Source organism: Kogia breviceps, chromosome 8 (genome assembly GCF_026419965.1).
Source record: "Kogia breviceps isolate mKogBre1 chromosome 8, mKogBre1 haplotype 1, whole genome shotgun sequence".
NCBI lineage: Eukaryota > Metazoa > Chordata > Mammalia > Artiodactyla > Physeteridae > Kogia > Kogia breviceps.
In genome coordinates this window covers 7,092,149-7,118,878 of record NC_081317.1, presented here as the reverse complement: position 1 = coordinate 7,118,878, position 26,730 = coordinate 7,092,149, and the positions used below count along the sequence as shown (strand labels likewise).

General features: G+C 50.5%; 1 protein-coding gene across 2 annotated transcripts in view; it reads right to left on the bottom strand.

Moving 5' to 3' along the window:
• ZER1 (zyg-11 related cell cycle regulator) overlaps nucleotides 1-19,679 on the bottom strand; it is a 29,305-nt gene extending 9,626 nt beyond the window's left edge. The window contains exons 1-8 of one of the 2 annotated variants that reach the window (XM_059072572.2): nucleotides 19,536-19,679; nucleotides 6,037-6,288; nucleotides 4,651-4,801; nucleotides 3,990-4,426; nucleotides 3,501-3,677; nucleotides 2,198-2,312; nucleotides 1,906-2,052; nucleotides 1,408-1,581 (exon numbers count right to left, since the gene is read on the bottom strand). In XM_059072572.2, the coding sequence (XP_058928555.1) occupies nucleotides 1,408-1,581; nucleotides 1,906-2,052; nucleotides 2,198-2,312; nucleotides 3,501-3,677; nucleotides 3,990-4,426; nucleotides 4,651-4,801; nucleotides 6,037-6,194 (1,359 nt within the window). In that variant the 5' untranslated portion in view covers nucleotides 6,195-6,288; nucleotides 19,536-19,679. The remainder of the gene's footprint in view (nucleotides 1-1,407; nucleotides 1,582-1,905; nucleotides 2,053-2,197; nucleotides 2,313-3,500; nucleotides 3,678-3,989; nucleotides 4,427-4,650; nucleotides 4,802-6,036; nucleotides 6,289-19,535) is intronic. The other variant, XM_059072574.2, reaches the window with a different exon arrangement.
• Between the last annotated feature and the right edge of the window lie 7,051 nt (nucleotides 19,680-26,730).

Here is a 26,730-nt window from a genome sequence, read left to right as displayed (position 1 = left end):
CCACAGCAGTGAGAGGCCCGCGTACCGCAAAAAAAAAAAAAAAAAAAAAGTGATCTTCTTGTTACGTGAATTTCTATTTCTTTGAAAGAGTTTACGAATTTGTGAGTCTTCAACTAGCATTCTTTCCTCGTTAAAAAAACAAAAACAAAAACACACAAGCCTTTTACCTGATTATAAAATCAATCTCAATGCTGGAAGAACTGTTGCTCTAAAGTCTGGAGTCGGCAGGCAGTGGGAAAGGGGGCCTTCTCATCCCTGCAGAGGCTATATCCCCAGCAGAGCCTTTCTGGAGGACAATGCAAGAACACGTACCAAATGCTTTAAAAATACACAAACCCACTGCTCCAGCCGTTCTCCTTTTAGACGTGTCTCATGAGGAGCATCAATTACCTGTACTCAGCAAAGCCTTATTTGAAAGAGCAAAACATGAAAAGCAACCTCAATGTTCAACCGTGGGGCCGACTCAGTAAGTGCAGCCCGTGTATTCGGGGGAGCCCCGTCCTGCTACCCCTTGGGGATGGGGCTTGACCACTGCCTCTGAGCCCCAGCACAGAGTCAGCACCAGGGCAGCCTCTCCTTGGATGAGAACGCTTCACACCATGCTGACACCAACAACTCTGAAGCCGACTGTTCAAACCAGCTGTGCCGGGGGGCGGGGGCGGAGAGCTGGGATTGGAACTTTCACTTTCTAGTTAGTGCAGTTTCTATTACTTGAATTTGTTTTCTAAGCATTAGGTATCTCACTTTTGTAATCAGAAAAGAAGCAATGCTTTTAAAATTTTGTTGTAAAATGTTTTGTTGATATGGGAGATGTTCACGTTTACAAGACGCTGTTGAAATGAAAATCCAGGTTACACAACAGGACACACAGAACGGTCCCATTTACTAAATAAATATGCACAGACTAAAAGCCAGAACAATAGATAGCCAACGTTAATCTTGGCTCTCTGTGTGCTGGGATTACGGGTGTTGTTGTTGTTTTTTTTTCTTTTATACCTGTAATTTTTCTCCAGTAAAAATTTTGATTACTTTTATAATAAAAGCAGCTATTGAAAAAAATACCCACCTCAGCAGAGTGTCACCGGGCAGAAGGGCTAAGGAGTTAGCACGAGCAAAGGCCCAGAGTCAGGAGGACGGGGCCCCTGGGGGAGGGTGGCAGTGGGCGATGGACTGGCCGGGCGGGGCCGGGGCCCGGGGCCCTGAATGCCAGGTCCCAGAGTCTGGCAGTGATGCCGCGGGAAAGGGGGGTTGGGGCGGGGGGGGGGAGCGGTACAGAGCCAGGAGAGAAAGGGTGAGAGCAGGCATGGCACCGGGAGGGCTCTGCGAGCCTGCTGGCGAGGCTGGGACACACAGGGTGAGCGGGAAGTGGGGAGTCTGGGTCAGGGCAGGCGGCGGGTAGGGGCTCACCGTCACCTCCTGGTAGGATTCCATGCCGTTCAGCACCACCTGGATGACCTGCCGGCGCAGCCTGACGCTCTGCTCTGAGCGGTACTCGGAATTGGTCAGGTAGAAGAGGGCGGCGCTGCCCGTCACCTGGATGTTCTTGTCGTACTTGTGGCACTTGAGGGCCGTGATGACCAGCTGTATGAAGACAGAGCGCGGTCCGGGCTGGGCCAGGCCTGCTGAAGTTGCGCGGGGACAGGCCTGGGGCTGTGAGAGGGGGCTCGGACGGTCCTCTGGGCCAGGGCTCAGCCTGACCTGCTCCCTGAGGGCAGAAGTCGGGGTTGGGGAGAAGAAACTGGCGCAGGCCACGGTCCTGGGACAAGGCCAGGGCAAGTTAGGCACCGCGAGGCGGGGCTGGGGTCTGGGAGGTGGGACAGCCGGTGTCCTGGGGAAGAGGAGGGGTGTAGAGGAGGGAGCGGTGGGAATGGACTGGAGCCCGAGGGCCCCCGGGTCGGGACTGACCTTCAGGGCCCGCAGAAGCTGGTTGCAGCGTTCAATGCGTGCGATGTCGAAAAGCAGGTTGATGGCCCGTGAGGTGATCTCCGGCCTGTGCTCTGTGTAGGCCTCGATGGCGTTCAGCACCTGTTCCTCGTTTTTGTCACCACTCACCTGGAGATGGAGCGTGATCAGAACATCCCAGAAGAGGCCAAGCGGTGGCATGCCCGATCCCAGCGCCATCTCTAGGCCCAGGGCAGACCCCCTCCTTCCCTTCTCCCGGGGCGCCCAGGTCCTCCCCTCCCCCTCCCCCTCTCACTTTGTAGGCCGGAATGTGCGTGAGGCGGCACAGGGAGGTCTCGAAGAGCCCAAGGAACTGCAGTGGCCTCTTCAGAGCCCGGAACGGCATGATGCTGCTCTTGGAAGGCTCGATGCTGAGGGAAGAGGGTGTTGGGGTGAGTGGCCTGGGGCCCGGGGCTGCCCTGGGTCAGCACAAACAAGGGCCTCTCCCTGGGGGGTGGTGAGGCATTTCCTTGGGGCCCTCTGGCCTTGTCTATTTTTTTTTTTTTTTTTTTGGCTGTGTTGGGTCTTTGTTGCTGAGCACAGGCTTTCTCCAGTCGTGGCAAGCAGGGGTTACTCTTTGTTGCGGTGCACGGGCTTCTCACTGGGGTGGCTTCTCCTGTTGCGGAGCACGGGCTCCAGGCATGTGGGCTTCAGTAGCTGCGGCACACGGGCTCAGTAATTGTGGCACGTGGGCTCTAGAGCGCAGGCCCAGCAGTTGTGGCGCACGGGCTTAGTTGCTCCGCAGCTCGTGGGGTCTTCCCGGACCAGGGCTCGAACCCGTGTCCCCTGCATTGGCAGGGGGATTCTTATCCACTGTGCCACCAGGGAAGCAGAGAAGTCCCATTTTTTTTTTTTTAAAGGCAGGGGACGGACATAGACCCCACCTCTTGATGGGAGGGTGACAAGGTGCCACTGTAGAGAACATGTGGGACAGGAGATACTGTTGCAGCCATCTTTGGAGAATTCTATCTGCCATTCTAGTGAGGACGTGTCACCTTTAGGTTCCCCCAACAGTCATGAAGGGACATGCCCATCAACCAAACCCCACTCCATTCCGGTCGGGGAGAGGGCTTACGGCCAGTGACAGCTGGATGGGTTTGAATCAGCTCTCTCCTCCAAACCACCAACCTGGGGACCAGCCTGTCTGCCGCAACACCTAATGCGTGGCGGGTATGCTGGCCTTCCCTTAATACCACCACACCAGCTCCAGCCAGTCTGAGCGCCGTAATCTCCCAGTCACTCCCCGTGCGGTACCTGCAGCCTTTGCACATGCTGTTTCCTCTGCTAGAACACCCGTCGTCTGGCAAACTCAGAATGAGCTTTCTGCACAGCCTGGGTGCCATTCCTCCTTCTCCCTCCTTCCTGACCCTCAGGGCAACCCCAGAGCCCTGTGCAGCCCTAATAATGACCCGTCTGTCCCCACTAGCTCACACAGACTCGGGAGGGCCTGATTTGTTTCTTTCTGTCCAGCCTCCAGGACAGCACTTGACAGAGAGGGGCACTTGGTCAATGCCTGTTGAATGATACCCTGCTAGCAAACATGGCAGGTGGGTCCCCACCTGGTCTGTCCTGCGTCCTCGTCCATCTTGGAGATGCTGCAGTTCTCCAGGATCATGTGGCCAGAGATGTCCAGGGACATCAAGTTCCCCAGCTTCTGCACGAAGAGGCTCAGCACCTTGCGAGTCAGCTTGAACTTGTAGTAGCTGGAGAGGCGGTCTCGGGAGATGTCCAGGTGTCTGGAGATTGGAGTTGGGGGCACAGGTCAGGAGCTGGACACAGACTGGGGCTGCCTCGTAGACCCCTGCTGTTTCAGTCCGTGGCAGGGGAGGGCCCATCCCCGTCACAACCACCCCGGGGCGTTCTGGGAAAATACGTGCCGGGACCCAGGTGCCCTTAACAGCCCCGATCAGACCAAAACCGTGGGTCTAAGGAATGGGACTGTCTCTTCTATCGCCACCTTCTGCCTGGCCGGGGGCTCAGGAATCTTCTGGGACTGACAATCCCCACCTCCCCACCCCCACCCCGCGAGCTCTGGGCTTGCAGCTCACCGCAGCTTGTGCAACTGGACAATGACACGGATGTGGTCGTCCGACAGGTCCATGTTGTAGAGCACAAGGGACACCAGGCTGTCTTTCCACTGGGTTAGGAAGGCCGCGTCGCTCGTCTGGATGCCCGAGAGGTCCAAGGCGGCCAGCGAGCTAAGCGGCCGCAGCAGGGACTCCACGGGGACCCCGTCGATCATGCGGCCCAGATTGAGGAAGCGCAGGCGGCTAAAGCCCTCGAAGGTGAAGTCCTTGACCAGCACCTGACAGGTGGGGTTGACAAGGCACTCGTCCTCACAGCCCCCCGGGTTCTCCTCCTCGTAGAAGATGTTCGCGCAGCCAAACAGGCTCAGGGACACGAGGGTGTGGCTGAAGCTCCTCAGCGTCTGCAGGCTCTTGGCTGACAGCTTCTCGCAGTTGGTCAGGTACAGCTCCACCAGGTCCTGGCGGCGGGCACAGCCCCGTTATCACCTCTGCGCCCACACCCCAGCCTAGGCCTGGCTCTGGGCCACACGTGGGGCTTGGGGAGGGGTCTGCACAAGGGGGAGAGCCCTGGAGGCGCCTCAGGATTCCTGGGCTGGAGGTGACCGGTCCTGCCCCAACTCTGCCTGACCGTCTCAGGGTGGCCTTCCCTGGCCATGCCCGGTGCCTGGTGACCAGGTCTCACCTGCTTGCGAATGGCTTCCAGGTCCTGGTCCTGCACCAGGTCCTCGCGGAGGTGGATTCGGGTGAGGCGGGTGCTGCGGGGGTCCGAGAAGAGGCTGAAGAAGCTCTCGTGCGGCTCGAAGTTGCAGGCGGCATTGACCAGCTCCACATACCTGAGAGGGAAGGAAGCCGGGCTCAGGGGAGGGACACTCATCCTCCCTTCAAGGCCCAGCACAAGCCCTCGCCCTCCTGTGAAGCCTTCCCTGATCACCCCGGCAGCAACCTCCATCTCCTCCTCCTCCTCCTCCTCTTCCTCATAGCACCTGGTTGGATCCTGACTATCCTACAGATGAGACTAAGGGTGGCCCCAGGAACCAGGAGTCCAAAGGTAGACCAACTGGTGATAAAGGGGCCTCTATCAATGGTGAATCCCAAGCTCTTCCCCACCAAACTGTAGACGCTTCTCTAACAAACATGCACGTCCACACTCCCCACCTTCTTTAAGCCAGCTTCTGACTCCTTCATCAGCCCTTCCCAGAACCCTGTCCAACAGGAAGACTGAGCCGAGGGGTTTGGCGTTCCCAACTGGCTACAGAGCAAGCCCTTGGTTAAACTCTGTTGAGATACCAGCAGATGCTGGTCTGGTGGAAAAGGCTGTTCACTACCTGGGCAACTTTACACGAGTAACTGAAATTCCCCAGACCTCAGTTCCTTCATCTGTAAAATGGACACAACTCTGCTCTGCAGTGTCCAATACAGTGCCTGACCCACATTAGATGCTCAGAACATTTTTACAAGTTGGGCTCTCAGGTCACACACAGGTTGCCACTTTTATATGCAACTGTCTGGTCTAACAATTGCCCTCTGGGCATCTGGACCGAACCCCCCAACAGTCAGGCCTGTATATCATCCTTCTAGGAGCCTCTATTAGTGGGGAGTCCCTTGGAGAAGCCACATAGAGATTTTCTGAATGATCTGATCCCTGCTCAGGGGTCCATTATTCTGGCGCTGTGTTCACAGGCACAGGTGCATCGTGTGTGTACGCACACGCATGTGCACACACACACAGGACAGCATATAACTCCTTCATTTATATTATAGGAGAGGCTTCTACACCCTCTCATAGGTGTAATGCATACCTTCGGTTTCACACTCAAACCTACCCTGTGCTGCAGAAGCCCACGTGTGTGCAAACACATTCCTTCACATGCGCCCCCCTCCACACACATACCAACATGCACAATTACAACTTTACAGTTACGGACGGGCCAGTGTTCTCTTGCACCCACGGATACCCACGTGTGTGCGTGTCCCCGCGGGGGGGGGCACACACAATGCCCCCAAGCTCTCCGCACACACTCACGCTGAGTGAGGCTCAGGCCCCTGCCCCAGCCCCACGCCTGCTCACTCGTTGACGAGCCGGTCACAGATCTCGCTGGGCAGGAAGATGTCTGGATGGAGCCGCAGAGTCTCCTTGTCCAGCAGGTAGCCCAAGGTGCCAGCCAGGTTGCGCAGGCAGAAGTCAGTGCACAGGGCCATCAGGGACTCGGGGGTGTCTGACGCCATGCTGGGAGCACACAGGTAGGCCACTCCGAGACAGGGGCCCCCAGGGGCAGTGGTGACTCCCTGACACTCACAGGATCATTAGCTGAGCCACGGCCTGGGGAACGGAAAAGAAGCTAAGTGAGCCACGCATGAGGGCCAGAACTCCCAGCTGCCCTACGTCCACTCTCTAGTAGGAAAACTGAGGCCCCGGGATGGCACATACAAATTAGCAGCTCAGCAGGGTCAGGGCCCAGGACTCCTGATTCCTCCCTTCCCTGCCCTGCTGTGCTACCACCTACGTGTGATTTGACCTGCAAAGAACAGGGGGCGTTGTCTGAGCATTTCCATGACCTCCCAATGTCTGTGGGCAGATGTGTGTGTTGGGGACCCAGTGCTTGGGTGGGGATTACAGGGGCTTGTTTTTTTTTGGCCGCACCACACGGCTTGTGGGATCTTAGTTCCTTGACCAGGGATTGAACCCGGGCACGGCAGTGAAAGCGCCAAGTCCCAACCACTGGACCGTCAGGGAACTCCCTACAGGGTCTTTCGTTAACAGCTAAATTGTGGTGTCCGTTGCTGTGTGTGTGTGTGTGTGTGTGTGTGTGTGTGTGTGTGTGTGTGTGTGTGTATAAAACCTGTATATAGCTGTCACTGTTTAAACACTTAGTATGTGCCAGGGCTTTAAAGACACGTCATCAATGAATCTCATTGTATATGATTAAGAATGAAGGCTCCTCACGAGAGCAATGAAAATATACTTCCACATAAAAGTTGTACATAATGGTATTATCCATAATAGTCAAAATGGAAACAATTCAAATGCCCGTGAATGGATAAACGGATAGACAAAAACATGGTATAGCCATGTAATGGAAGCTTATTTAGCAATAACAGGAATGAAGGACTGACACACGCTACAACACTGCACCTTAAAAACGTTATGCTAAGTGAAAGAAACCAGTCACAAAAGGCCACATATTTTATTATTCCATTTGTATGAACTGTTCAGCCAGAACAGGCAAACCTACAGAGACAGAAGTAGATTAGTGGTTGCCTGGGGCTAAGAGGTTGGGGGGGGGGCGGGGATGGGGAGTGACTGCTAATGGCTGTGCGTTTCTTTTTGGGGGGAAGAAAATGTTCTAAAATTGACTGTGGTGGGCTTCCCTGGTGGCGCAGTGGTTGAGAGTCCGCCTCAACCGCCCCCGCCCCCCGATGCAGGGGATGCGGGTTCGTGTCCCGGTCCGGGAAGACCCCACATGCCGCGGAGCGGCTGGGCCCATGAGCCACGGCCGTGGAGCCTGTGCTCTGCAACGGGAGAGGCCACAACAGTAAGAAGCCCGCGTACCGCAAAAAAAATAAAAAAATAAAATTGACTGTGGTGATGGTTGCACAACTCTGTGAATATCCCCGAAACCCACTGAATTGTCTACTTTAAACAGATGAACTGTATGGCATAGGAATTACAGCTCAATAAAACTGTTATTAAAAAACTAAGGTCAGGGCTTCCCTTGTGGCGCAGTGGTTGAGAGTCCGCCTGCCGATGCAGGGGACACGGGTTCGTGCTCCGGTCCGGGAAGATCCCACATGTCGTGGAGTAGCTGGGCCCGTGAGCCATGGCTGCTGAGCCTGTGCGTCCGGAGCCTGTGCTATGCAATGGGAGAGGCCACAACAGTGAGAGGCCCGCGTACCGCAAAAAAAAAAAAAAAAAAAAAAAAAATAAGGTCTTGGGACTTCCCGTGCTCCCAATGCTGGGGGCCCGGGTTTGATCCCTGGTCAGGGAACTAGATCCCGCATGCCACAACTAAAGATCCCGCATGAGGCAATGAAGAACCCGTGTGCTGCAAATCAGACCCAGCACAGCCAAATAAATAAATAATTTTTTTTTTTAAAGTAAGCTCTCATCAGACAGAGAAACACAAATACTGTATGATATCACTTACATGTGGAATCTAAAACAGAACTAGTGAATATAACAAAAAGGAAACAGACTCACAGAAATAGAGAACAAACTAGTGGTAACCAGTGGGGAGAGGGAAGGGGGAGGGGCAAGACAGGGGTAGGGGAGTAAGAGGTACAAACTATCATGTATAAAATAAATAGTCTATAAGGATATACTGTACAACATAGGGAATATAGCCAATATTTTATAGTAACTATAAATGAAGTGTAACCTTTAAAATTGTGAATCAGTATGTCCTACACCTGTAACATATAATATTGTACATGAACTATACCTCAATAAAAAACAAGTGAAGTCTCCTACTACCTTCATGACCTTGAGATAGGTAAAGATTTCTTAAGTAGGACTCATAAGGGAAAAATGATAAACTGATATGCACTGAAGTAAAGAACATTCGTTCATATACACACAAAAATTAATTTGACATGGACCACAGACCTGTACGTGAAAGGTAAAACAATAGGTTTCTAGAAGAAAACATAGGAATATATCTTAATGATTTTAAAGTAGGCAATAATTTCTTAAACAGGTCACAAAAAAACCATAGAGAGAAACTGATAAATTGGACTGCCTCAAAATTTAATATTCTATTCATCAAAAGGTACCATTAAGAAAGAGAGGGCTTCCCTGGTGGCGCAGTGGTCGAGAGTCCGCCTGCTGATGGGACACGGGTTCGTGCCCCGGTCCGGGAGGATCCCACATGCTGCAGAGCAGCTGGGCCCGTGAGCCGTGGCTGCTGAGTCTGTGCTCCGCAACGGGAGAGGCCACAACAGTGAGAGGCCCGCATACCACAAAAAAAAAAAAAAGAAAGAAAGAGAAAAGTTAAGGGACCTCCCTGGTGGCGCAGTGATTAAGAATCTGCCTGCCGATGCAGGGGACGCGGGTTCGTGCCCCGGTCCGGGAGGATCCCACGTGCCGCGGAGCGGCTGGGCCCGTGAGCCATGGCCGCTGAGCCTGCGCGTCCGGAGCCTGTGCTCCGCAATGGGAGAGGCCACAACAGTGAGGCCTGCATACCACAAAAAAATAAATAAATAAATAAAGAGAAAAGGCAAGGGACCTCTTTGGTGTCCAGGCCATTTTCTTAACTTTTTGTTGAATTGCAATATACATTTTTAAAAGTGCACACGTCATAATATACAGCTCCCTGAATATTCATAAAGTGCACATGCCTGGGGGCTTCCCTGGTGGCACAGTGGTTGAGAATCTGCCTGCCAATGCAGGGGACACGGGTTTGACACGGGTTTGAGCCCTGGTCTGGGAAGATACCACATGCCGTGGAGCAACTGGGCCTGTGCGCCACAACTACTGAGCCTGTGCTCTAGAGCCCGCTACCCACAACTACTGAAGCCCATGCACCTAGAGCCCAGGCTCCGCAACAAGAGAAGCCACTGCAATGAGAAGCCTGCGCACCCCAACGAAGAGTAGCCCCCGCTCGCCGCAACTGGGCAACGAAGACCCAACGCAGCCAAAAATAAATAAATAAATAAATTTATAAAAATAGGAAAAAAAAGAAAGAGAAAAGGCAAGCCACAAACTAGAAGACGTTTCCAATAATGCATCCAACAAAAGGCTTGTATTCAGAATATATAAACAACTTCTACAGATCAGGACATAGCATCCAGTTAAAAAATAGGCAAAGGACTTGAGCAGCCATTTCATAAAGGATAAAGAAATGGACAATAAACGTAAAGGAAAGGAAAACCATAATGAGATACCATTTTGCACCCACCAGAAAGGCTCCATTGGAAACAACAGTAATACAGGCAACACCCAGCTTGTGTTATAGTGAAGCTATGGAACGAGGGGAAATTACCCACACTGCTGGTGGGAGTGTGAATTGGTGTGAACTGGGAGTATAACTGGAATACTGTGTGACACTATCTGCTAAAGCTGAACAAACACGTATGTTCAGTGCTCAGCAGCTCCACTACCAGATATACACCCATCAGCAATGCATATAAATGTTCACGAAAAGACACAGACAAAATGTCCACAGCAGCACTATTCCTAATAGAACAGAACCTAAACGTCCACTGACATGAGAATGAATATTACGGTCCACTCACCAATGGGACACTACAGCGCGATGAGAATGTACCACCTCACAACAGTCTGGATGGACCTCACAATGTTTAGTAAAAGGAGCCAAACGCAAAAGAGTGTATACTCCTATACTGAATGAATCCATTTATGTTTTACTCCCTTAAGTCAAAAAACAGGAAAATCTGGGACTTCCCAGTGGTCCAGTGGTTAGGACTGCATGCTTCCACTGCAGGGGGCATGGGTTCGATCCCTGGTTGAGGAACTAAGATCCTGTATGCCGGGTGGCACGGCAAAAAAACAAACAAACAAAAAACAGGAAAATCTAATCTGTGGTGGCAGAAGTCAGGACTGTGGTTACTTTGGGGGTTTGGTTCGGAGCTAAGAAGCTTCTAGTCCCTTATCTGAGTGCTGGGCATACGGGCATGTGCACTTTTTTTTTTTTTTTTAAAGTTTGGTTAGTATCTACCAAACGTTTTAATTTTTATTTATTTATTTATGGCTGTGTTGGGTCTTCGTTTCTGTGCGAGGGTTTTCTCTAGTTGCGGCAAGCGGGGGCCACTCTTCATCGCGGTGCGCGGGACTCTCACTACTGTGGCCTCTCTTGTTGCGGAGCACAGGCTCCAGACACGCAGGCTCAGTAGTTGTGGCTCACGGGCCCAGTTGCTCCACGGCATGTGGTATCTTCCCAGACCAGGGCTCAAACCCGTGTCCCCTGCATTGGCAGGCAGATTCTCAACCACTGCGCCACCAGGGAAGCCCCCAGGCATGTGCACTTTGTGAATATTCAGGGAGCTGTATATTATGACGTGTGCACTTTTAAAAATGTATATTGCAACTCAACAAAAAGTTAAGAAGATGGCCTGGACACCAAAGAGGTCCACGTTTAAAAGGACTTCGGGGTTCAGCTAAGTAACGATCTAACTGACTATGCATCCTCAGCTACAATAAGTGGCTAGGAGAGAATGAAAACTGAACCTTCACATTCAAGTTGAGTGAACAAGATAGGAAACAATCCACCATTTATAGACCTGAGGACAGTCAGGAATTAGTCCCCAACCGTTTTCCTATGAGAGTTTCCATCAGAAAGGGGAAAAAAAATAGGCAAAATGAATCTATGGTGTTAGAGGTAAGGGTGGTGATTACCTTTGCAGGGAGGCAGTAATTAGAAAGTAGCAGGGGGGCCTCTGGGAGGGCTGGGACAGGTGTGTACACCTGTGGAAATTCATCAAACTGTCTGCTCATGCTTTGTGGTCCTTTCCTTATCTACATTATCTTTCAATAGCTATTGCTTTTTTTTCTTTTAAGTGAAGGCTCTAGGTTAGACAGATCTATGTTTCAATCCAGTTCCACAATTCACGGGTATATTACTTAACCTCTCTGGACCTCAGTTTCCTCACCTGGAAAATGGGGACAACAGTCTCCACTTCACCGGGCTGTTGGGAAAATGCCTTCATCTCAAGCTTGAGATGACTCAGTGCACAACAAATTGTGGTTATGAGCCCACCTTACAGATGAGGAAACTCAAGCTCAGAGAGAGGGGCTACTCTGTCCAACCTGGCATGTGAACCTCATCTCTTGGAGGGTTATGCAGGAGTTCAGTTCTCCCCTGGCTTCTTGGAGCCTCCCAGTCCACATGTGAGCCTTCCGGGCTGCTCAGGAAACTGAGTGGGCAGCCACAGAACGCTGTGCCCTTTGCAATGGCCAGTTCTAAATTCTGGCAGCACCACTCACTGGTGACCGTGCTCTAAGAGCTCTGGAGCCAGGCCAACCCAGCTCCAAGTCTCAGCCCTGCTGCTTAAGAGCCAGTGAACTCGGGCAAGTGTCTTCACCTCTATGCCTCAGTTTATTCCCTAAAATAGAGAACACTGTGTGCAGATAACACGGCAATACAGAAAGGGCTTAGCGTGGTGCCTGGCACATAGTAACTGCTCACTAAAAGGCAGCTTTCATCATCATCACCCCTTTCTCCTACCTCACCTGCCCTGCGCCCTAGAGCAAGGTCTGTTCCTGCCCAGATCCAGGCCCTTGCTTCTCAGGCCTGGGTCTCCTGCCACGAGGCCCACTGTGTCAGCTGCCCCAGTGGTGCCATGACACCCTCGAGGAAAAGCACAAGAAACAGGCTGCCTGGACCCTGGGCATGGCCTTCCTTTGCCTGCACTCACTTTCAGATCTTGACCCAGAAGGAGCACTGCTGGCAGGGAGACACGCCCTGCTGGAAACTGCCAAGTCCAATCTCTTCAAGCAGTCACTCAGGGCTTCCAGACATGGGACCAGCTCTGCGGCCTACTCACCACCCCCTGACCCCCTACTCCAGCTGAACTGCCCTCCCTCGTTGTACTGGCAATAGGCCAGAGGCACAAGGTCACCTTCGGACCTTTGGCCATCCACTTTCTGTTCTAAATACTGCTCCTAACCCTCCAAACACATTCATGTCCCTCTTCCAGGAAGCATCTCCCAAGCACTCCAGCCCACACTACCTTTGAACTCTCCCCTTGACTCAGCTGATGTCTATGCACCCTCAGGCCTTAGTGTCACTTCCTCCAGGAAGCCTTCCTTGACCCGCCAGGGTGCTCTTGCTGTGTGCCCCCACAGGCCCTACCATAACAACTAACATTTAGGACTGATGCTGTTTTAATTATCCAGTTCCCTGCCAGACGGCCAGCTGCACGAGGGCAGGAACCGGGCTGTCTCCTCTGACATCATCCCTGTACTTAGCCCAGGGTTACTGTCTATTGAGCACTGTAGGTCCAAGGGTGAGCAAAACCAGACAAGGTCTTTGTCCTCGTGGAGCACATTGGCTCTGCAGCGAGACAGATCTCCACCTAAGAAGCACACAAACCCATGCCACGTAACTGGGCCCAGTGCTCTGAAGGAGAGGGTGGGACCTGGGACTCTGGGTGCCCGTGCCAGGGGACCTGCCCTGGACTGGGGAGTCAGGGCAGGCATCCTTGGAAGTGACATTTCAGCAGTGACCCAAAAGATGAGTCATAGTTCACTCCGGTGGCGGGGAGAGAAGGGAAAGGCGTTCCAGGAAGAAGGATAAGATGCTCACAGGCTGAAAGGGCAGAGGGTGTGGGACACTGGCACCATGGGCCCAATACCAAGACTACTGGCTGAACAAGGGGCTGCACACCCCACGTGGGCCTGACACGCTGTAGGGTCGCAGCACATGCAGGGAACGTGGGAGGCAAGGCACGCTCTCAGATTCCCCCGCCCACCAGGCCCAGGACAGTGCTGGGCACCCAGTGGCCACAGTGGAACCCTCACCACTCTGGATGAGAGAGCCGCCAGGGGCTTTGCCCTTTCTGCAGGATGAGCCCAGTCACCCAGGTAGCCACTCTGCCCGAACCCTGCTCCCCAGGTGGAAGAAATACCACCTTGTCAGCCGCCAAGATCACCAAAAGCCTCCAAAAGATAACCCGGGCAGATGGCACAGATCTGCTAACCACCTTTTCACAGTGCTGACCCCGCTGCAGGGGGCTGGCGTGAGCTGGAGGAGGAAGGAGCCATCTGTCTTGGCACCAAGGCTGGAGGCCTGGGGGCCGGAGCACCTTGCCACTTGGGCCCCTTCCAGCTGCAGCCTGGCACCGGCCAGAGGTGGCCATCTCTACCCAGCCCATGCCCAGCCCCTAGGGTATCTCATTCTCGTGGCAGCACCAGCCATCTGGGATTCAGGCAACGGGAGATGGAGGGAACTCTGATTATGACAGAAGAGCACCCAATAAGAAGAACCCTGTGTCTTTCTCCGTCCCGTCTCTTGCCTGGATCCACCATGAGCTATGACATCCTGGGGGGTGGGGAGCAGGGGAGAGCAAATAGCAGCAGCCAACTCCGAGTTGGTTGCTTCCAGTCTGAGCTCCTTAAGGGGTTTATTTCATATAGTCTCTAACTTAACCAACAGACGACATTCCTTAGGATCCTGTGCTTGACGCTGATTCACCATTTATATAACAATCTGTCTAACGACACCTCCCCTAGCCCACAAGCTTCAGGAGGACAAGAACACTTTCCGCTTCCACGCTCCTGGATCCTCAGGGCCCGGCCTGTGCCTGGCATGTAACAGAATAAAGGTTTGTTCTTGCCTGAGTTATCACACTAAAAAACCGTGAGGTAGGGCTTCCCTGGTGGCGCAGTGGTTGAGAGTCCGCCTGCCGATGCAGGGGACACGGGTTCGTGCCCCGGTCCGGGAGGATCCCACGTGCCGCGGAGCGGCTGGGCCCGTGAGCCGTGGCCGCTGAGCCTGCGCGTCTGAGCCTGTGCTCCACAACAGGGGAGGCCACAGCAGTGAGAGGCCTGCGTACCACAAAAAATACAAAAAAACCGTGAGGTAGAGATTGTTACCCCGTTTTCTTTTTTTAAGCTGCTTCGCGGCATGTGGGATCTTCCCGGACCGGGGCACGAACCCGTGTCCCCTGCATCAGCAGGCGGACTGTCAACCACTGCACCACCAGGGAAGCCCCTACCCCGTTTTCTGACGAAGACATTGAGGCTTGTCTAAAATCACACAACTAGGGACTTCCCTGGTGGTGCAGTGGTAAAGAATCCACCTGCCAATGCAGGGGACACGGGTTCGAGTCCCGGTCTGGGAAGATCCCACATGCCGCGGAGCAACTAAGCCCGTGCGCCACAACTGCTGAGCCTGTGCTCTAGAGCCCACGAGCCACAACTACTGAAGCCCGCGTGCCTAGAGCCCGTGCTCCACAACAAGAGAAGCCACCACAATGAGAAGCCTACACACCACAATGAAAAGTAGCCCTTACTCGCCGCAACTAGAGAAAGCCCACGCTCAGCAGTGAAGACCCAACACAGCCAAAAATAAATAAATAAATAAAATCACACAACTAACAAGAGCGGGACACAATCCAAACCTAAACCAAACCCATGCTTCTCACCAAACCGTCCAGTCTTCTGTCCATCCAATGTAGGGGGAAGAGAATGTGAGGTCGAGAGGAGGGAGCATGGGACCCCACCAGTGTCCTGACCCCCAGCCTCTCTGTTGGCTGGGGGAGGCCAGAAGCTCTGAGCCTTAGAGCGGCACCCACCCTGTGAAATATTAACCCAGGAGCTGGGGGGAAAACCCAAACAAATATCCTATTTACAGAGGCTGGAAGCTTTCCAGGAGGGAGCGGATCACAGGCCAGATATTGGGGGTGGGAGGCTGATGTGAAGGGAGCCAGGGCAAGTGCCAGGGGCGCCCTGGGGGCAGGGGTGCAGTTGAGGATCTGAGGGCATCCCAGGGGGTCATTGACCTGCATAGACTAATCTGCAGGGTGGGTTACATTAGGAATATATGAGGGGGGAATGTGCATCGCCCCTCACTGGTACCACCTGGAGGCAGAGGGCCTTGGGGATACCTGGGTTCCAGGCTAGCAGTCAAACAGTGATCACAGCCATACTGAGCACCGTATTCCAAGGACTCTGCTAAGTACTCCACATGCATTAACTCACTTAATTCTCCCAACAACTACACGAGGCAGGAATTATAATTGACAACTTACAGATAAGGCAGCTGAGACTCAGTGGTGACATGACCGGCCACAGACTATGTATATGTACAAGGGTCTATATGTACATATCAGTATGTATACATGTATTCATTAGTTTGAGACCCAGAATTTTGAGCTTTCCATGCATGTTTTCATTGAAGCCACAAATAACCTATAAGGACATACTATTTTGTTTTCCAGATGAAGAAACTATGGTTCAGGCTTCCCTGGTGGCGCAGTGGTTGGGAGTCCGCCTGCCGATGCGGGGGACGCGGGTTTGTGCCCCGGTCCGGGAGGATCCCACGTGCCGTGGAGCGGCTGGGCCCGTGAGCCATGGCCACTGAGCCTGCGCGTCCGGAGCCTGTGCTCTGCGGCGGGAGGGGCCGCGGCGGTGAGGGGCCCGCGTACCGCAAAAAAAAAAAAAAAAAAAAGAAACTATGGTTCAAATATGTGCAATGATGTGCCCAAGTCAACCAGTAAGTGCCTGGCTCTCTCCACCATTATGCTATGGGCAGGAACTGTTTCTCCAAGCCTCCAGGTCTCCCTTCTGCGGCATGAGCCTTTGCCTGCTTACAACCTGGAGGGTCCTGGGCACTGAGCATAGATGATCGGGCATCACCGGTAACTATTCTACAGGCATATATCATTTTTTGACCACAGGACTAGAAGCTTCCTGAAGACGAGACCTAGTGTTACCCACGGGGTCTCCATGACACAGTGAGTGCATGACTGGTTGGTTGCGGGTGAAGGAGCCTCAGCTCCATGAGGTCCCCAGGCAATATTTACCAGCCTCAATATTCATCAGGGTCCTCATCTGTCAATGGGTTGCAAACCTACCACATGGGGTTGCTGAGCAGATGCCATGAAATAATGGCAAGAAGGTGGTAACCAGTAATTACGGAGTGATTTCCTAAGAATAATGCTTGGAGGGCTTCCTGGTGGCGCAGTGGTTTGAGAGTCCGCCTGCCGATGCAGGGGACGCGGGTTTGTGCCCCGGTCCGGTAAGATCCCACATGCCGCGGAGCGGCTGGGCCCGTGAGCCATGGCCGCTGGGCCTGCGCGTCTGGAGCCTGTGCTCCGCAACGGGAGAGGCCACAACAGTGAGAGGCCCACATACCACAAAAAAAAAAAAAAAAAAAAAAAAAAAAAAAAAGAATAATGCTTGGAGAGACTCTTCTGCTCATTTCTGAAGCTGGAAAATCAGCTTCAGTGATTGAACCAGATATAGGATGTTGGTCTCAAAGTAAATGATCCAACAGCGGTCTCTGAACTCGCATTTCGGGGGTCAAGAACAGCCGAGGTACTGAAGCCCTCTGCCCAAAAATAAGTCGCAGAATCCTGGTGGTGCTAATGATAACAAGAACTGTTTTTCAGCTTTGTAGACAGCTTTAGAATGCACCGAATTCTTTCATCCTCCCAGTAGCCTTCAGTTAGTGTAGAGATAGGAAAACCGAGGTCCAGACAGGGGATAGGACTTGCCCGAGTTCACACAGTGAACCACAGCAGAGCCGGGCTTGAACCCAGCTCCCCCGATGACGAGTCCACGCTTCTACCCACAACAACCGGCTCCAGCACCCTGGCTCTCGGCGTTGCTGTGCTCTGACTTTTCATTTTCAAATCCTCTGGCCCAGCTGCCCTGCTCAGCTTATGACCCAGGCCTGATGACACAGTCCAGGCTTTTGGGGGTTGAGGAGAGAGAGCAACCATTGTTCCACTGCCTATAAGGCAGGCTGCAAAACCTCAGCCTCTGCCGGGCACACCTAGGATCAACAGTCTCCAGCAAATCCGCCACACGCAACCCAACCACACAAATAGAGCCAACATATACTGCCCTTCCCAACCCGTCTCCATGTCATATTTATTTCAATACCATTATTTAGCCTATATTATATGGCAGAATAGGGATTTGCTTGCTCTTAAAAAACAAAAGCCCCCATAACCTTCCACTGGGGTGAAAAAGACAGGACCAGGCCACCATGACAGTGATGTGCAACCACTGTTCCCACTGAGGGGTGACAGCAAGTTTCCACTTTGTCTCCCCCACTGTTCTCCAAAATTCTACTAGTTCGGGGCGGCAGCCAGCAGCTGGTGACATCATCAGCGGGTGCTAAAAAGAAGGCTTTGAGGTAGACATATGCAAATATTTCCTCACCATTGTCATTGCCATCGGTGTACCTGCAATGTCTTGAGGATTTAATATGTGCTAAATAATGCACTAAGCGCTTCGGTGCATGACCTCTCATTTAGCCCAACAACCCTATTTTATAGATGAGGACGTTGAGGTGGGAAAAGGTGAGTTGAAGGTGAAACTGACTGCTGGCTACTGTAGCTCTGTGGGTGGTACTTGACTTGGCTGCTTGACTTGCCCAAGTTCTCACAACCAAAAAGCAAGTGGCATGACCAGATTCAACTACAGTGTTCTATGGCTGTCCTTTTAAAATTTATTCCATCAGTGGCCATTATAAAGGTGGAGAAAGGGTACTTACAATGCCAGGCCAGAGCACAATGTCCATTTGTCATCTAGAACAAATCCATATTTTCTCTGACCACCAGACACTTCAAATTAATACAGTTCTGAAAGGCTGCCCCATTAGACACCCTGTGACCCTGCATCACATGAAGAGCCTCTGATATCCTCCCCACCAATATCTGGCCCCTACTCTTCTCTGACTTCCTTGTCAACCACTCTTCGTCCCCTTCACTCTGCTCCAGCCCTATTGACCTCCTGCTGTTTTTAAAAATCGTCAGATATACGACCTCAGGACCTTTGTGCTTGCTGCATGGCTTGCTCCCTCCCTCCCTTCAGGTCTTTGCTCAGATATCACCTTCTTAGAGCCCTTCTCTGACCACCCTCTATAAAAAGGGCAACCCCACTCTCTGGCCCTTACCGTGGCCCTTCCTGCTCTATTTTTCTCCACCCTACATATATTTTTCTCCACCTTACATATACTTCTGATTTGCTGAATGAACTAGTGAACTGAAACAGAGACCCCCTCACCACTGGCAACCACCTCCTGCCCTAAGTACACTCTCCTGTGACCCTTTTCAAAGCTGTCCTCAATGCTCATTCTAACCAGTTTGAACCCTGAAGAGAAACATTCTGTGGGAAAGATCATATGGGGTGATTTTTCCATGGAGGCATCAGGCATTCCCCCTCTGATTTAAAAATCAAATGTGCTGACAGGCGCAAAGACTGGAAGTCTTGGACTCCTTGGGCCAAAAAGCAGCCAAGTCAAGTTCCACGCACAGAGCTATAGCAGACAGCAGTCAGTTTCACTTTCAACTCACCTATCAGGCTCCCTTGGCCCTTAGGTTTGCTACCACCCCATCCCTTTGCCACCCTGTTGGATTAACCCACGCCTTGTCATCCCTGAGCTTTCAAGCACTGCTTTGGGGAAACTTAAGCTCATCCAACAGGTAGGAGGGGCAGAGGCTGCCTCTTTCAGCCCTGCATCTATCCCCCATTTTGTAGGGGCATGCGACAGGGAGTCATTTTCTTTCTGGAGGAAGGGTGCTCACTTTTAAAGGCATGTTTCTCAGACCTGGCAGCAGGGGTAGAGAAGGGAGTCCTCCCACCACTGGCCGAGATGGACCTTTGCAAATGGTTGCAGCAGCGATGGTGAGGCACCGGGGGCAAGAAGGGAACGGGGGAGGACGCAGAGATATCCCCTGGCCCCGGGAGCGGACGGGATGCTTCCTCGGCGAGGAGAGGAGGAGGATGCGGCCCGGGAGATGCTGGGGAGGCATGGGATCTAGTCAGGCTAGGGCCAGGGTCTGCGGAAGACGAGGGTCGGAGGGGCGGAGCTTGGGATCCCAGGGACAGGAGCCCGGGGCGGGATGGGGGTCGCGCCGGTGGGACTCCGTGGCCATTACCTTGCCCTTAGGGCGGCGGGCGGGGCTGAGGGACGCCGGGTGCTGGCTCCGGGGCCCGGCCCCTCCCCCGATCCGGCTCCTACGGCTCGCAGCCTGCAGCCGCCGCCGCCTCCGCTGTCAACAAACCCGGGGCGCGTCACTTCCGGGGCTGCCCCTTAGCAACAGCTAACGGGTTCCCCCGACGGGTCCCGCGGCGAACGAGGGCGGCGCCGGCCGAAGGTTCCGGAGCCCCGCGGCGGCTCCCTTCCGGGACACCGGCTGGGTCTGCGGGTGGAGGAGGGAGCGGTTGGTCCCCACCCCAGTCCTCAGCACCCTTCTCACGGGCTCTCGCTGGGCTGGGGGGGCTGGGGAGGACCCGCTCGGTGACACCGGCTTCCGGGCCCGCTCTGGCTTGCGGTTTCCCGGAGTCCAGGGAATGGTTAAGGGCGGACTGACTCCACCTTCCTCGTCAGCACGGACATGCCTCCAGCGCCAGCCCCTACATCCAGCGCCCTATTGAACATCTATCCCTGGCTTATCCGCAGGTAGCTCGCACCCACGCGTCCAAAAGCGGTCACCATCTTCCCCCCGAAACGCGCTGCTACTTCTCCAGCTAGTTAATGCGCCCTCCAGGCAACTCGGCTGTCACCTGGGAAATGGGGAGTCGGCCTTGGCCCCTGCGTTTCCCTCCGCTCTTCTTCCAGTCGCCAAGTCCTAAGGATCTCTCAAACCAGCCCCTCCCCTCCTCCGCCAGTAGTGCCCGACTCTGTCCACCATCATTTCTCCTCTGGATTTCTGCAACAGCCTCCTAACAGACCTACCTGCTCCCTCCCCTCATTCTCTCCACAGTTCGACAGTGAATTTTCCAAAACCAATAAATCTGATCAGAGCACCCCGCTGCTTATAACCCTTAAGGTAGACAAGGATGATCTGTCCCCCGTCTCTCTCCCCACCCTCTTCACTTATTTGCCGCCCCCCCCCCCGCTTTCATTCTCCAATCCAGACAGTTTAAAGCATTTTGGGTTCTTTTAATGATCCTCTTCTCTTCCATAGGCTCAAATAATTTCTTCCCTACTAAACACTTTTCTTGCTCCCATCTATATCCAGCACACACTCCTCGTCCTTCTGGTCTCAGTTTAGATGCTATTTTCTTGAGGAACCCTTTCTTGACACGACCCTCCTCCCAATTCTAATAACTACTTTTGTGGATGTTTTCGTTCTGCACAGTATCTTTTAGTCTTTGACTATGTGTAAGCATGTTTGTACAATTTTGAATCCTTTAAAAAGTCTTTTGATTTTGAATTCTCAAAATAAGATGTGCTTGTTTAAATAAAAAATCTAAACAATACAGAAATATATGGTGGAAAAAATGAAAAGTCCCATTCAAACCCTAACCCAACCCCAATTTCATTCCCTTCCCCAGAGGGGACCACTCTTTAACAGTTTGGTGAGTATCCCCTTAGTCCTTTAAGAATATGTATGCATGCATATGTAAGAGCTAAAACTATAAAATTCTTAGGAGAAAATAAAGGCATAGCTCTTTGTGATTTAGGGTTAGGCAATGGTTTCTTAGATATGACACCAAAAGCATAAGCACAAGAGAAAAAAATAGACAAACTGGATTTCATCAAAATGAAAAACTTGTGCTTCAAAGGGCACCATCAAAAAAGTGAAAACACAACTCACAGAATGGGAGAAGATATTTGCAAATCACATATCTGGTAAAGAACTAGTAATCCAGACTATATAAAGAATTTATGACTAAATAATAAAAAGACAAGTAACCTAATGTAAAATAGGCAAAAGAGCTGACTAGACATTTCTCCAAAGAAGATATGCAAATGGCCAAGAAACACACGAAAAGATACTCAACATCATTAGTCATCAGGAAAATGTAAATCAAAACCTCAAAGAGATACAACTTCATAACCTAGGATGGATACGATCAAAGAGATAGACAATAACAAGTATCGGCCAGGATGTGGAGAAATGGGAACCCTCCTCAGTTGCCGATGGGAACTTAAAATGGTACAGCAGCTTTGGAAAACAGTTTGGCAGTTCTTCAAAAAAGTTAAACATAGAGTTATCATATAACCTTGCAATTCCACTTCTAAGTATATACCCAAGAGAAAATTTTCACAACACCATTATTCATAATAGACAAGAAGTGGAAATAACCCAAATGTGCTTCAACTGGTGAATGAATATGATATGGAATAATATAGTCATACGATGGAATATTATTTGGTGAGAAAAAGGAATGAAGTAGTGATACATGCTACAATATGTATGGAACTGGAAAACATGGTAAATGAAAGATACCAGTCACAAAAGATGATACATTTATGATTATATTCCTATGTCCAGAATACACAAATCTATAGTGACAGAAAATAGATTAGTGGTTTCCTAGGGCTGAGGGGGTGGGGGAAAAAGGAATTACTGCTAATGGGTACGGGGTTTCTTTTTGGGGTGATGAAAATGATTTAAAATTAGATGGTGATGATCGTTGCATGGTTGATGGATGATAGTTGTATATGTACAGCTCTGTGGATATTCTGAGAAACAGTGAATTGTTCACTTTAAATGTGTGCTCTAAATGTATTATATGTGCGGGGCTTGCCTGGTGGCGCAGTGGTTAAGAATCTGCCTGCCAATGCAGGGGACATGGGTTCGAGCCCTGGTCCGGGAAGATCCCACATTCTGTGAAGCAACTAAGCCCGTGCGCCACAACTACTGAGCCGGCGCTATAGAGCCTTCAAGCCACAACTACTGAGCCCTCATGCCTAGAGCCCGTGGTCCCCAACAAGAGAAGCCACTGCAATGAGAAGCCCACGCATCACAACAAAGAGTAGCCCCCCTCGGCACAGCTAGAGAAAGCCAGCGTGCAGCAATGAAGACCAAAAAAAAAAAAAGAAAAAGAAAAAAAAAAAAAGGTATGTGAATTATACACCACTAAAGGTGTTAAAAATGCATTTATAAACATGTATATGTAAACTCATAATGTAGGATGGATTTAACAACATAAATAGGATCATACTGTACAAATTGTTCTGTGACATATTTTTATCACTTTTTATGTCAGATCATATAATCCTGTTTAATTCTTTAGAATGGTTGCATTGTATTCCAGTAATTGCACGATCTTCTTATTGGTGGAATTTGGTTGACAAATTTAGGCAGAAGACCTAAATAGACATTTCTCCAAAGAAGACATACATATGGCCAAGAAGCATGTGAAAAGCTGCTCAACATCACTAATTATTAGAGAAATGCAAATCAAAACTACAATGAGGTATTACCTCACACCAGTTAGAATGGGCATCATCAGAAAATCTACAAGCAACAAATGCTGGAGAGGGTGTGGAGAAAAGGAAACCCTCTTGCACTGTTGGTGGGAATGTAAATTGATACAGCCACTATGGAGAACAGTATGGAGGTTCCCTAAAAAACTAAAAATAGAATTACCATATGACCCAGCAATCCCACTACTGGGCATATACCCAGAGAAAACCATAATTCAAAAAGACACATGCACCCCAATGTTTACTGCAGCACTATTTACAGTAGCCAGGACGTGGAAGCAACCTAAATGCCCATTGACAGACGAATGGATAAAGAAGATGTGGTACGTATATACAATGGAATATTACTCAGCCATAAAAACGAATGAAATTGGGTCATTTGTAGAGACGTGGATGGATCTAGAGGCTGTCATACAGAGTGAAGTAAGTCAGAAAGAGAAAAACAAATATCATATATTAACGCATATATGTGGAACCTAGAAAATGGTACAGATGAACCGGTTTGCAGGGCAGGAGTTGAGACACAGATGTAGAGAACAAATGTATGGACACCAAGGGGGGAAAGTGGCAGGGGGGTGGGGGTGGGGGTGGGATGAATTGGGCGATTGAGATTGACATGTATACACTGATGTGTATAAAATGGATGACTAATAAGAAAAAAAAATAAAAGATAAACATTTTAAAAAGAATATGAAAAAGAATGTATATGTATTTATATATATATATATGTGTAGGGCTTCCCTGGTGGCGCAGTGGTTGAGAATCCGCCTGCCGATGCAGGGGTCACGGGTTCGTGCCCCGGTCCGGGAAGATCCCACATGCCGCGGAGCGGCTGGGCCCGTGAGCCATGGCCGCTGAGCCTGTGCTCCGCAAAGGGAGAGGCCACGACAGTGAGAGGCCCGCGTACCACAAAAAAAAAAAAAAAAAAAAAAAAAAAAGGAATGAAGTGCTGATACATGCTACAACATGTACAAATCTCAGAATAATTATGCTTAGTGAAAGGAGCCAGATTAAAAAAATCAACAATTCTAGAAAACGCAAACTAATCTATGGCAACAGAAAGCAGGCCAGTGGTTGCCTGGGTATGGAGGTGGGGTGGGATGTACAAAAAGAGGAAGAAGGGAGGAGATACAAAAGGGCAGGAGGAATTTTGGGGGCGATGGATGTGTTTTATTATTTTAATTGTGGTTTCACAGCTACATACATGTCTAAACCTATAAAAGTGTACACTTTAAATATGTGTAGTTTACACAACATCAATTATATCCGGAAGTTGGTAAAATTGTATTAAAATGAAACCAGAGGAATTCCCTGGCGGTCCAGGGGTTAGGACTCCATGTTTTCACTGCTGAGAGCCCGAGTTCGATCCTTTATTGGGGAACTAAGATCCCGCAAGCCGCTCAGCGCAGCCAAAAAAAAAAAAAAAAAAAAAAGAAGAAGAAGAAAAAGGAAAAAGAAACCACTGGGGAGAACCTATAATATTTCAATATAAAAAGTTAAAAAAATTTTATTAGTGCTTGTCAAATTGCTCTGAAAAGTCTGTACAGGTTAACTCTCTCTAAAGCTGTTTGAGAGAGGGCTGTTTCTCTACAACCCTAGTGATGATGGGTGCAATAAATGCTGACGACTTTTCCCAGACCAAGAGGCACAATATGTTTGTTCAATTCATATTCCTCTGAGTATTAGTCCAATTTATTGTTATTTCAGGTTCTAGCGAGACATTTTTTTTTTTTTTTTTTTGGTGGTACGCGGGCCTCTCACTGCTGTGGCCTCTCCCTTTGCGGAGCACAGGCTCCGGACGCGCAGGCTTAGCAGCCATGGCTCACGGGCCCAGCCGCTCCACGGCATGTGGGATCTTCCCGGACCGGGGCACGAACCCGTATCCCCTGCATCCGCAGGCGGATTCTCAACCACTGCGCCACCAGGGAAGCCCGCGAGACATTTTTAAAAAAATTTAATTTATTTTTGGCTGCGTTGGGTCTTTGTGGCTGCGTGTGGGCTTTCTCTAGTTGTGGGTGAGCAGGGGCTACTCTTCGTTGCAGTGCGTGGGCTCTATTGCGGTGGCTTCTCTTGTAGCGAGACATTTTTATTTCTTCTTTTTAAAAGAAGTTTTATTTATTTATTTATTTTTGGCTGCACTGGATCTTCATCGCTGCATGTGGGCTTTCTCTAGTTGTGGCGAGTGGGGGCTACTCATTGCAGTGGCTTCTCTTGTTGTGGAGCACAGACTCTAGGCGCGCAGGCTTCAGTAGTTGTGGCACGCGGGCTCAGTAGTTGTGGCTCGCGAGCTCTAGAGCTCAGGCTCAGTAGTTGTGGTGCACAGACTTAGTAGTTGCTCTGCGGCATGTGGGATCTTCCCGGACCAGGGCTTGAACCCGTGTCCCCTGCATTGGCAGGCGGCTTCTTAACCACTGCGCCACCAGGGAAGTCCCATTTCTTATTTGAAGTGCCTGCTTATAAGCTTTGCTGTCTTACCTCCTTCAGGTGTTTGCTTAGACATCACCTCAGAGCAGTTTTCCTGACCCCCTATGTAAAATTGCAGCCCCTCCTGCTGCCCACTCCTGTTTTATTTTCCCCTGTCGGAATTTATCACCATCTGATGTACATTTAGTTTACTTATTTACTTTATTTAACGTCTAACTCCCCTCACTAAAACGTCAATGCTTCGAAGGCTGAGATTTTTGTCTTTTATTCACTACCAATTCCCAATACCTAGGACATACCTGGCACATCATAGGCACTCAATACATTTCCTGAATGACTGAATGCTTTTTTTTTTTTTCTTCTTGGGGTGTTTGTCTTTTTCTTGTTGATTTAAGAACTCTCTATACATTAGGGAGATTAACCCTTTATCATAAAGGGTACATATATTTTCCCCTGTTGATGCTTGTCTTTTCCTTTACCATTTAGAGACTGAAAAATTTAGGTAGTTATATATCTGTCTTATATTTCATGGCTTCTGGGCCTTATGTCTTCCTTATTCAAGATTCTAAACATTTTTCTATATATTTTTCTTCTAATCCCATAGGTTTTTTTTCCCTTGCAGAGCTTTAATTCATTCAGAATTTACTTTCCTGACATGTGAGGTAAGAACAGACCTTTATTTTTTTCCGAATGATAGCCAACTGTCGTTTTTTCCTAACACGTTGTTTGTGTTTTTCCCTGTCTTCCTAATCAATCTTTCCAAGGGCTGGTGGTATTTTTTTTTTTACCTGGAAAAAAATCTTGTCCTGTTGTGCAATTAAGTCAACATTTATTCATTTCTTATATTTCATGCAAAGGAACATAATCTTTGTATTCTGAAGAAACATTTAGCACAGTACCTAGCACATCGTGGGAGCAGAAATTGTGGGATGAGTGAATAAAGGAACAGGTGTCCCTGTGCTTGCTCCATGGAGTAGTGAAATCCTGGTGGGCAGCAGCTGAGAGCTGGAGGGGGTTTCGAAATTGTTCAGTCCAGTGACAAACTTTTCACCGACCTGTGGAGAAATTTAAAAAATAAGGACAGGAGTTCCCTGGTGGTGCAGTGGTTGAGAATCTGCCTGCCAATGCAGGGGACACTGGTTCGAGCCCTGGTCCGGGAAGATCCCACGTGCTGCGGAGCCACTAAGCCCGTGTGCCACAACTACTGAGCCTGTGTGCTGCAACTACTGAAGCCCGCTTTCCTAGAGCCCGTGCTCTGCAACAAAAGAAAGCACTGCAATGAAGAGTAGCCCCCGCTTGCCGCAGCTAAAAAGCCCACGCGCGGCAACAAAGACCCAACACAGCCAAAAATAAATAAATAAATTTAATTAAAAAAATTAAAAATCTGCCTGCCATTGCTGGGACAAGGGTTTGATCCCCGATCCGGGAAGATCCCACATGCCGCGGAGCAACTAAGCCCGTGCGCCACAACTACTGAGCCTGCGCTC